The 12649-nt window shown below is 38.8% G+C and overlaps 1 protein-coding gene across 1 annotated transcript; it reads right to left on the reverse strand.

Annotated features, from left to right (window-relative positions):
* Positions 1-42: 42 nt before the first annotated feature.
* Positions 43-10248, reverse strand: LOC103469003 (uncharacterized). The gene is made up of 4 exons (XM_008416450.3): positions 10095-10248; positions 6339-7081; positions 2624-2787; positions 43-2133 (listed from the first exon to the last, which is right to left on the reverse strand). Exons 2-4 carry the CDS (start codon positions 7053-7055, stop codon positions 1209-1211), a joined length of 1806 nt encoding a protein of 601 aa, XP_008414672.2. The 5' UTR covers positions 7056-7081; positions 10095-10248; the 3' UTR covers positions 43-1208.
* Between the last annotated feature and the right edge of the window lie 2401 nt (positions 10249-12649).

Below are 12649 nucleotides of genomic sequence, written 5' to 3' on the forward strand. Positions count from 1 at the left end.
CATAAACTATCATGACTCAGTAAGTTCAATGTCCACACCGTCTTAGATTTTTTTTATGCTTGATATTTATTAGTAAGGAAACGTTTTGCAGTCACAGCTCGATGCAGCAGCAATCAGGAGATAATACTGAATCAAATGATAATAAAAATACCAAACTCCCCTTTACTAAAACTGAACTGAGAAGAGAAACTCAGGCTGCTGCAAGCAGAGAAAACAGAAGAAATAAACATGTGAGCTGTGTGAACCCATTCAGTTCTCCAGTACAGAACCAGAGACCAGATATTTTACACATAAACACTTTACCTACGGTTTTCTCAAGACAATGAGAGGATTGGTGTGTGTGTGTGTTAAATGACAAACTATGTTTTCTCAAGGTTTACACCTTCTGAGAAAACCATCAGAAAAAATTATATCATGACAAAACCATTGAGAGAAATAATATGCAGGAAATTAATTTACTGGAAATTAACCAGTTCTCTAGAGAAAACCATTTAGAAAAAAGTAAATGCTGTAAAACGTCCACCCTCTGGTTTCCGTTCTCCAGCTCTGGATTCGCCTTTGGGAGGACGGAGACTCATCACCATAAACCTTCTTGAAAGCGTCAAACATCAACTTGTTTGTGGTGGACAGGTCATGGTGGTGCTGTCCACAGTGCAGGCTACCTGCACTGTATCCGGTAATACTCCTCCTGCATTACCGGATCTTCAGGTGATTTTCCCAGGCAGGCAGCCAGATGGACGGTGGCTCCATATTCATAGAGAGGGAGCACCAGAGAAAGGGCAGACATGACGGCAAAGAAGGGAACTGCGCCGATCTCCTCGTCAAGGAACCTGATGAGATACTGGTTGGTTTATGCAGAGTTTCTATTTACAAACGGACTAACCAAGATGTTAGGGATTTTTTAAAATCCAACGTCCTTCATTGAGTTCCATCTTGAGGGCAGATGTAATGGTTCATGGACATCATGAGAAGTCTCAGGAGATCAATAGCATAGCATCCAAACCGCCAGTGGTGAGGCTGGATGCTTCCTGTAGCGATGCTGTAGGCCGCTTCAGGATACAGGACACAGTTCCAGGGAGAATACAGCAGGACGTCTGTGATGGTCAGTAGAGGCAGCAGAAATCTGGCAGGAATCAATTCAAGGAATGGATCAATTTGGGTAAGGTGAAGTGATTCAGACCATCAACTTCTCCAAGTTTGATCAATCATTAAAAGAATGGAGACTCGTCACCAAAAACAGCCTTGAACATATTAAACACTGGGCCGTCTATGTAGCGAATCGATTCTCTTGGAACGGTCATGCCGGTGTTGTCCACAGCGTAGGCGTACTGCCACTGCAGATACTCCTCCTGCATTACTGCGTTTCCAGGTGACTTTCCCAGGCAGGCAGCCAGGTGGACAGTGGCTTCATATCCTGAGAAAAACAGCACCAGAGACATGGCCAATGTGACGATGAAGAAGGGCACTTTGCCGATCCAGGGAGCGAGGTACGGGATGAGATACCGATTGGCTGCTGGTTCACCAAAATGTGCTGCTAGAGCAATGAAAGCTGCGAACGCAGGGTCTCCTATTTTTGCTACAGGACTAACCATGATGATGGGGACAGACTGAAGTCCAGTATTGCTCATTGAGTTCCAGCTATGAGGAAGGCGAAATGACGTATGAGCTGCTGGAAGAAAAGGGCACAGGTCTGGATTGGTGCATCCAAACTGCCGGTGGTGAGGCTGGATGCTTCCTGTAGCGATGCTGTAGGCCGCTTCAGGATACAGGAGGCAGTTCCAGGGAGAATACAGCAGGACGTCTGTGATGGACGGCAGAGGCAGCAGACATCTGGCAGGAATCATCAAGTCCACAATCGATCCATGAGCCAAGAAGACCAGCTCGATCTTCTTCTTCTCCCGATCCTTCCCTTTCTTCTTCTCTGCCTCCTCATTCAGCTTTTGTGCTATAAAGTTGGTGAGGTTTACCAGATGGAAGAAGACATCAGACTCTGCGTTTTCTCTCAACCACTGTTTGACCTCTGGGTAAGGAGTGTTATTAATTGCGTGGTCGATCAGCTCTCTCTTCTCGTCTCTGGTTCTCGTTTCCTTCTCTATGATGAATTTGATTCTCACCAACTTTTTAAGAGCTTCTCTGCAAAAAGATTGAAAGAAACCCGTTAGGTTTGCATACATGTTTTTATCTAAGTAGCGTGTTTTTTAAATACTCTGCCATTTTTTTCTTGCAAGCACACAACTTTGTGGTGAAACATTTTCAAACATAGAACTTTTTGTTTTTCTAATCACCCACCAACATTCTTGGGTTTTTTGACAGAATGTTAAAATTTGCACAAAGCTGCCAAACATTCAACCATCTCTGTTAAATCCAAATTTTAACATTCAAATTATTTAATAATCATTCTGAAATTATGGCATAAAACAAGAGGTGGTTAAAGTCCCCAATGTGATTACATATTTTGTGTAAGTTTTAAGAGATAAGAACAAAATGGAACAATGATTTAACTTTATTTTGCTGTGTACAAAAATGTTTACAGTGATGTAAATCTGAGGAGCTGACCGTTCAAACAGGAAGTTAAAATATTTTTAATCTCAGATTGAAACATATTGTTTTGTCATTTTCATACCTTATTTTCTGCAGTTCTTTCTCCGTCTCCTCGGCGCTGGTCAGGATAGTCCTGGCATTTTTCCTCAGAGTCTTACTGGCTTCTGTCTCGGTGTTGTCCAGGTTTTGGCAATCACTGACCAGCTCAGGAACAGAAAAGAAAAGCCCGACCGCTCCTCCTGCAACCTGAACAACACATCTGATTAAACAGTGTTCGTCAGTTGTTACCTCTAAGACAGTGGAGCCTGAAGTCGGTCCCTGAGGGCCGGCATCCTGCATGTTTTAGTTCTCTCCATGCATCACCTGCAGCAGATGGGGGCTCATTAGAAGAACATGGACCTGCTGAGTAGGTTGTTGCCACCAGCAGAGAACTAAAACATGCAAGATGCCGCCCACTTTGGGCACCACTGCACTAAGAGTTGTTCCACTGATGCCTAAAAAACTGAAGCCATAAAATCAGACTCAGTCTGCTGCACTGCAAAAACACAGAATCTTACCCAGTATTTTTAGTTTAGTTTCTAGTGCAAAACTCTTAGTACACTTGGAATAAGAAAAAAACTAACTTACAAGTTACTTTTCATTAAGTTACAGGAGATTGTTTTATGTACATAATTTCTTAATACTGACAAAACCCCAGATTATTTTACATATAAGGAAAAAATTTCTTGTTATAAGTGACAATCATTTTAAGCATTGTAGATTTTTCATAGATTAAAATAGATCTGTGCTCAGTTTTTCGACCTCATTTATAAGAACCTGAATCTCAGAGAGCATGTTTTCACCGTAAAGAGGAGAATCACATAAGTTGAAATTAAATTGAAATTACAATAATAAATTCCCTTGATGGAAACATTTTTTTCAAAAACTCAGTTTTTTTCCCCTATCACGAGGACCAGGAGGATGATAATGCAGCAAGTTTTGTAATGACTTATTTCATGAACAAACTTATTCATGTATAATTTTAATTTTCTTATTTTATTAAAACACTGGAAATGAAGCCCTAGGCGGAAATTCAACCTGTAAGACTCTTCCAGCATCACCTATTACCACGCCTTCACCCCAGCCAATCAGGACGCACCACCTCTCTACCTTGATCCAATCACCTGGCAAGAGCTCCTTTAAAAGACGAAGAAACCACCGCTTCAGTCGTGCTTCAACCCATCTCCTTCCCGCTTCCACCACCAGCCTCCCAGACGCCTCCAGGTCCCCTGAAGACTCCTCTCTCCAAGCTCCGCTCCTCCACCAGTGACTGGGTCCAGGGGAAGACCTACCTGAGCTCCGTTCGAGCCGATCATTCAAGCTCGCTGCGATTCTCAGCACGCACGTCTTCCGCCGGTGTCCAATAAAATTGTCTAATTGCCGTTTCTCTCTCTGTGTGAGTCTCTACAGATTGAATTGTGAAATTGTGGTTTTTCAACATTAGTTTTGCAATGGAAACAGCTGTAGTTCATAATTAAATATTTTTATCTCTAATTAATACAATCATTTCTTTTTTTCGAATTTTGTTTGAACTTTGAATATCTTCCTGACTTGGTTGAAATACCGTCTAACCTTTCTCTCATTAAGGCTCACCAACACAATTTAAAAGAATAAACATTTTAAAGTTGTACAAAAATTCAATGTAAAAATTATTTCAAAGTTGGCTTAATTTAGAAATATGTTAAAGTTAATAAAATGAAAATTATAACTCAACTTGATGTAATGTAAAAACATTTCTCTTATAGTTGCTAAGTTAGATCAGTTCAGTTTAAGTTGCTTTTATTAAATGTTTTGAACTTGAAGTTTAAAGTTGATTCAACTAAACTGAGTCCAAGCAACAAGGAAACTAAACTGAATCAAACGGATTCAGGATGTTTTTTGTTTTTACAGTGTAGTGGGGCGTCAGGCATTCCTTCACATTGATCAGATGCACAGAGGAAATGTTGTTTAGCAATCTGGAGTTCAATCTACCTCACTGTGGCTCCACTCTTCCTTCAGGATGCATTTCGTTTAATCTGGTGTGAATAAACTGAGGACAGATTCACATGTTGCCTCGTCGCCTTCATCTCATCTCTGTTCACTTCTCAGAAACTTTTCTTAAGCTTAATAATCTTTTTTTTTTTTAAATATCAATATTTTTTCTATGACTTAAAAACAATATACTGCCTGAACTAATGTGATGTTTTCCTAACTGGAGAGGCGGCTCAAAAACATAACCATGTTTATTAATGCAAAATAAACAATAAGGATGTAAACAGTGGCATGTATAAAATGTTGAGTAATTATGCGCAAACTTCCATAAACATTAACTCATTCATTACATTGCAGAATGTAACATTTCCAATTTCTTTAAATGCAAAATCAATTTATTCAACTAAGAGAAGAAATAATAAAAATAGTCAAGTAAAAGAAATGTACAGTAAAACTACTCTTATAAGTATCTTTACTCCTAACTCAGTGGTTCTTAACCTGGTTGGATCGAACCCCATGGGTTCGGTGAGTCGGTCTCAGGGGTTCGGCGGAGCCTCTGCCGCGGAGGTAAAGACACACCTGTGTAAAGTCGTGATGACGCCCCGCAAGTGATGGCAGAGAGGATCACGTTACATTGCTGAGCCAATCAGAGGATCACGTTACATTGCTGAGCCAATCAGAGGATCACGTTACATTGCTGAGCCAATCAGAGCTGCGGAGGAGCCCTGATTGAAGGAGCTCCACTCTCAGCATGGATTTGAACTTGTGTCTTTAATTACTTCAGCAAAGCTCACAGTTTTTACCAAATTCTGTAGCTTTCGGTGAACTTCTAAATCTGCTCCTTAGTCGCATCTTTTCGGGGTTGGTACTGCCTCTAGTGGTGTGGGGGTGGTAACACAACTAATATAATTACATTACTAAATCAGAAATCCACGACGTCTTTATTATTTTTTCATTCTCTTAAGAATGTAGAGTTAATTAAATGACCTAAAGACCTTAAAGTGGTTCCAGTTTCTCTTGAAGGCCAACTGAAACTGTGGCAAATTTTAAATACCTTGGGTCGTTCCTGGACAGTCAGCTCAACTTTGCTGAAAACACTGACTATATTTTGAAGAACTGTTCTCAGAGACTCTACCTTTAAGAAGACTTTGTGATCTAAACTCTAGTTGGGTCACCCATATGTCTTGAATTTGGGGGAAGGGGAAAATCATATTTTATTCATTACTGCAGAAGGGTTCAGTGAATGCGCATATGAAACTGGTGGGTTCGGTACCGCAAGAAAGATTAAGAACCACTGGTCTAAAAGTATATTCAAGTCAGCTAATATTACCTGCATCCAACAGAATTATTCAACTCGGTTGGTTTTGGGGGGGAAACTGCAAAGGTTTTTGGCTTTTGCTGGTTTGCTGCCATGATTCTAACACAGACCTGCTGCAGCTGCAGCATGTTTCTGTTGCAGGTGTAAAACCGGTGCCAGTATCTTAATTTTCATGCTGCGTTTAGAGGCAGCTTGGAAAAACACCTTAGGATTAACAATGGATGAAAAAGTTGTGAAAAAGGTGCAGAGGGAACAGATACAGGACCTGTGGGATCCCCTACTGTACAAGTAAAGATAGGAATAATAGAAAGTTGTCCACTCTGAGGTAAAAATAATAATAAACAGCTTCCAGTCCAGGGGGGCACTGCTGACTGTGGGTGGGCAATGCCCCCCAATGTCTCCCCGTTGCCCCCCCAATGCCCTCTAATGCCGCCTGATCTGCTCCTACTGGTGTTAGATTCATACTTACACTTCCAGCTGCTGCTGAAGCTGCTTTTTTCCCCAGAGATGAAGCCACTTTCTTCCCTCCTTGTTTGGATACTGCAATCAGAGCACTTGTAAGGATTATAAGACATCCTGCAAGAATAATATCATTGGCCTTGATCCTCTTGAACATGTCGATATGCGGTAACCCAAACACCGATCTGATCATGATGCTGCTGGAGAGCTCCAGCCCTTCCTGTCTGGCCATTGATCTCATGACAAACTCCATAACGTTGCCATCATCATCGTCGTCATCACCACCACCAGCAGCGCCACCATGGCAACAGAAGCTGGAGTCTTGTCGTTTCAGCGACTTCATGAGGTCTTTCATTTCCTGTTCAAGACTCTGTAGCTCTTCCAGAACCTTTTGGGCTTCCTCCATGATGTCTTTGGACTTGCTGGCGCTGTAAACATCAGAACCAACACTGGTTAGCGCACCGGTCCCAGAAGCCACTGCTCCCGCGCCTGCCACTACAGCCAGAACAGGCAGCGCTGCTCCGCCGGTCAGAAGCGTCAACACGCCCGCCGCCGTCATGGCAGCTGCTCCCCCCACCGACACCGAGCTGCCGACGACTTTGGTCACGTTGGCCGCCTTCGTCGCTTCCTCCAGCTCATCCGCCAGGCTCTTCAACTTCCTGGAACATTCCTTCTGAAGAGCCACCCATTTATTGACCTTGCGTACGAGAGCATCAGCATCATCCATGATGTGACTGAGGAGAGGAAGGAGATCTGCAACAAGAGCAGCAAATATTATGAGGCGGAGGTGATTAATTATGATTATTGTCAACTTATTTAGTAATCAGTTAATCAATTACTGGAGAAAAAGGCATTTGCTGAAAGAAGAAAGGAGATGGTAGTATTTAAGGCAAAAACTGTACAACCTAAATTAGTTGACCATTATTTCGATAATTGATCAGACTAATCATGATCAATCAATTATTGAAATAATTGTCAACTTATTTAGTAATCATTAATTGGAGACAAACTAAAAGCATTCACTGAAAAACAAGACTCAAAGTAGTAATTACACCAAAACTGTATAAAATATAAATTAGTTACCGATAATTTCAAAAGCTGATTAATCACAGTTAATCAGATGAACTGTAATTAATCCATTATTGAAATAATCATCATCTTATTTAGGAATCAATTAATTAACTGCAGCAAAACCTTTTTAAAAAAGGCATTTCAGTAGTAAATAAGCCAAAAATGCACAAAAATTAAATTAGTTGATTTTAATAGTCACTCAGGATTAATCTGGTTAATCATTTCAGACATAATAAACTGTAGCCCAGCTAATCTCAGCTCATCTGTGAACAATTCATGAACTCAAGACATTTTTCTACCTTTAGATTAGCAGCTCATGATCTGGTTCCTCTTTTGTTATTTTAATAAATGTGTGTTAAGAGTTTTGGTATTATCATTTTGTTATTACTTTAGTTCATAGTCAGTCTAATGTTAATCAATAATTAATCAACATTCAGTCTACAGATTATTGTGATTTTCAATTTAAAGTGTTCTCTTCCTTCTGTGTGTATAAACTGACCTGGAGGCCACATCTGCCCGTTTGTCTTCATGTGAAACAGTTAACTGTGTTTCCCAGATGTTAAATTACGTTTCCACAGCTGACTTCTTATCAACCGGAATACTCCCTATCTTAGAAACTGCCTGTGTGCAGTAATATTTTGTCTCTGCTGTCTTTCCTCCCTCTTTTTGCTTGATAAAAGACAAAACTGTAAGCAAAGGTCTTTCTGACGCTCAGTGAACGGCTTGGAGGAGCAGTTTGCCGAGTCTCCTTTTGCAAAAGCTTCGCCATAAAATTCATATACGTTGTCTGTGGTTCTTTTATGAGGGTTAGAGAAAAATACCCATCACTGTGTCTAAGTTTAATGTGAGAAAAACACAATTTCCTGTTTATTCAGTCAGCATTTAGTAAATCTGACACAATACAACGTTAAATGTTGATTAATTTCTTTTTTTTTTTTTTAAATCAACATGAAAAATTTAGCCCTTCGTGTTATGGAAGGCCAGTCGGCCATCTTGAGAGAAGATTTTAAGAAAATGGCTACATATCAATTAATCGTTAGTCAATCGATTAATTGATATGTAGCCAAAAAATAAAAAATCAGCCATAACAAAAATACTCCAGAACGTGGAATATGTCATGCAGATGAGGGGAGTCATCTGCCGTTTATCAGAGCTGCAGACAGGTTCTGGTCAGACAGTCATTTCCTCTCTGGAGGAATGCAGAACCGAGCCAGTCGAGTCCAATCACACAGGAAAATGTTCTCTTCCCTTTCCTGTCAGAGCGGGTACCACCGGGACCGACTCGGCCCGGCAGAACATAAATAGAGTCCCTATGTGCTCCCATAACTTCTAAGAAACAGAAAGTAACTGTGCAGATTGGACTTTATACTGAACTTCAGCAGGAGAGATGATTTTAATTCCTTTGGTTTTAAGTTCCTTGTTTGTAATGTGAACAGGAAAGTTTTATCATTTATAAAAATATGTTGCTTCAGAATAGAAAAGAAAACAATCATGTATAATTATTGATCCTAATCATAAGAAAATTGCTCAATTTTATCTTTGCTTCCCGTTTTATCTCCTTTTAATCAAAGTTTTTATTTCTGAGGATAAATCTGCTGCTTTTCTCTGCAAACATAGAAATTTAAGTTAAATATTTTAGATTAAGACGTTTTATACTGGATTCTTTTCCAACAGGGTTTTATCAGAATATGTCCCATATTTTAAGTGTTTCTTCTTTATCTCAATAAAATAAAAATTTATTCCCTATAAATATATGCTAGAATATCAATAGTTACAAAGCAACAAAAAGAATAGTTTAACTTTTAAAATAGAACTTGTTTTTATAAAGGAAAAAAATACTATAAATAACATAACCGTCAGAAGACATCATTATTGCTATTTTTAATTAAAAACAACATTTTTTTGTGGTTTGGAATATTTTAATCACAATTTACGGCAGAAAATGTAACATTAAAAATGAACAGGCTGCACTCGGGCCCGTTTTTCAGCAGGGTGATGAACAGGAGGCCTGCAGTCGCCTGACTTCAGTCCTGGAGAGTTTCTGCAACATCTGAATCTAAAGGATGATTTATGATCAGGTCTCTGCAGAGCAGAGTGACTATTAATGAAAGAGTTCAGCTGCTGGAGCAGGAATTCAGCTGAACGTAGCAAACAAAGATGGCGGAGCTAAAATAGAATGGCAAATAGAAACGATCCAAACACACGGTTATGAGAACATTATGAGGTTCTGGTTAGAAATATAAACACTTTACAAAGTCTTAGGTTTCACCTGAATAAAGCTAGATGAACAGTGTCAACTTCTCAATTTAAAAAAGAAATGCTAAAGAGGTGGGGATTTAATTTAAAAAAAAAAGTGGAAAAGTTGGAACATGATGGGAGGGAAAAACCCATGATGCCAATGAGCAAGGCAGATTTTGGTCCAAACTTTTAACATTCCTTCATGCGCAGCTGCAGTTTGTATGAACGTCTCTCTATTTGTGGGGGATTAAATTTCACATTTTACTCATCTTTTATTTTTTAATTAATCAACTTAAGAGGTTTCTGTTGTCATATTTATTAAATATAAATTCAGTAATGTAAGAAACCCACAATTTCATGTTTTTTTCAGTCAGTATTTAATACAGCTGACGGCATTTACGCTGATGATTAGAACAAGTCCAACTCATAGACTGGAAACAAAAAAAACTTTACTCACTGTTTGTTGCTGTTCGGTCCTGCTTCTGTTCTAAAACTGCACGGAGTTACGGGTCTCCTCAGAAAAGTCCAGTTGTTTGTCCCCTCAGCTGTTTATAACGGGCCTGCAATCAGGAAGTGGGAGGAGCAAAGGAGGGTCTCTCTCTCTCTCTCTCTCTCTCTCTCTCTCTCTCTCTCTCTCTCTCTCTCTCTCTCTCTCTCTCTCTCTCTCTCTCTCTCTCTCCAGTGAACATGATGTGTGTCGTTGTTTCTGTCAGTGAACTCAGGCTGTGCGTTTCTCAGGATCAGATTATTTCCAGGAAAACGAAAGTGAAAGTCCCAGACAGAGGTCATCCATGTTTAACTGCAGCCTCTAGTTTCTCTGGGTCTTTTTTTAGTTTATTTATAGCCTTGAAAACGTCTTAAAAAATGTTTGAATTTTACCTTGGGAAGAATTTAAACATTTTTACTTCACTGCAAGCATACTGCAGCATGTGCTGCAATAATTAAATTACAACTTTGAACTCATTGAATTAAAATGAGCAGAAAAGAAAGATGGCACAGATGAAGAGCTGCTGTAGAAAACTGTTATCTCAATGAGGTGAAAGTTCATGCATTAGGAAAACAAGCACAGAATATCACTGGTCTGCTCCAGCTGGATCATGTCTCTCTTTATTTATATCTCATGTGTTGGGTGGTTCAGGGTCAACCAACGTTCACATAGAGGAATCGACGCAAAAACAGGAAATGGAGCTCAAAGGTTCTCAACATGAACAGGAAACTGCGGCTTTGAAGCGTTTTTATTGTTCTGCTCCATCATTTTGCTCAACCATCTGTGAGCTCAGCTACGTTTCCATTGACCATAAAATTGTGTAAATTGGAATTATGAAAATAAATGTGCCTAATTGAAACTCGGCAATTTTACAAAAACCCAAAGTTTTGCAAAATTACTGTATTTTGTAAAACTGCAATGAAAACAGTTTGTTCAGACAACCGGATGTTACTACTGCTGGAAACGACAAAGAAGATGACAGGAAGTGGAACGAGGATGATGTATTTTAATAATTTATTGAATAAACAAACTTATTCGCGTGTGGTTTTGGTTTTTATTTAATGGAAACACCACAACTGAGAAATAGTATTTTATCAACAATAACCGAATATTGACGTTTTGCTCACATTGGTAATGGAAATGTAGCCAATTATGTGAAGATGAAGAGTTAAAGCAGCAGTCGGATGTAAAATATAGAAAACTGAAGCATTTAATTGTTTGAAAGAATGTAATATCAAGAAAATAAAAAAATATTAATGTTTTTCCAATTAAGTTTAAATAATAATTTATATTTTCTATTTGAATACATTAAAAAGGTCTAAATGAATTAACCTGAACTCAAATCCAAACATAGTAAAATATCATTATTACTACTGGTTTTTATGTGTTATTAGATGTGCATATTTGCACATTTTTTGTACAGTTGGTGTAACTTGGGTTAGATCTAACAGATCTGCAAGGTTATTAGGCAACAGAACAGCCCAGAGGTTCTGGTAGCATCCAGAAAATACAGAAATTGAGCAATATGTTTTACGTATTCATGATTTTAATGTTTCATAATGTTGTTTTTATTATGTTTAGTAACTAGGAACACAGTAAAAACACAAAAAACACACAGTAGTGTTGTATTTTATTTATTTTTGTCACATTTGACCCGTTTACCGGAGCTAAACCAGAACCAGTACCCCTCAGGACGGCTTCAAGTCTTTAAGGATTTTAGATGTAAACAATGTTTTTTTCCACACGTTCCTCAATCAGTTCTGGTGTTCCACAGGGTTCTGGACTAAGACCCGTTCTGTTCCCGGTTTGTGTTTTTCTGGATAAACTCAAGAAACATTTATGCACTGCAAAAAATATTACCAAGTATTTTTGATTTAGTTCCTGTTGCAAATATCTTAACATAATTTAAATAAGATGAAACTAACTTTTCAGCCAGATTTATGAGTTTAAATGCTACTAGCAGATTATTTCACTTAAAACAAGACATTTTTGATGTTATAAGTGAAATAATCTGCCAATGGATTTTAACTTTTTTAATAAAATAAACACCTATATCTTGGTAAAAGTACATTTTTAGTTGTGTCATATCTCAAGTCTACTGCAATATTTGCACTAGAAGTTAGACTCAAAATACTTGGTAAGATTTTGTGTTTTTCCAGAGGATAAATGTTTGTTTTTACGCCGATGACATTCAGCATGATCTAACTATAAAACCTGAGAAATCTAACGGTTACTCAGACTTTAAGTTTGTCTTGAAGACACAAAAAAAGAGTATGAGATTCTTCATTTATGGGTTTTTAATGCTACTGAAAACTGAAACCTGTCGTTATGTTTGCAGACATAAAGTTATAATGCTTAGAAAATAAAAGTGCTGGAGTGATGGAGGGGAAGAACTCTGTGCTATTTACACCTCAGGGATGTTCAACTGGACCCGACTGAACACCTCAGGAGAACATGCCAGTCCGGTTCCGTCGATGGCGCAGGCGTACTGCTGCTCCAGGTAGCTTTTATCAAACTTCTGTCCA

This window comes from Poecilia reticulata, chromosome 8, assembly GCF_904066995.2.
Source record: "Poecilia reticulata chromosome 8, P_reticulata-male-v2, whole genome shotgun sequence".
Taxonomy (NCBI): domain Eukaryota; kingdom Metazoa; phylum Chordata; class Actinopteri; order Cyprinodontiformes; family Poeciliidae; genus Poecilia; species Poecilia reticulata.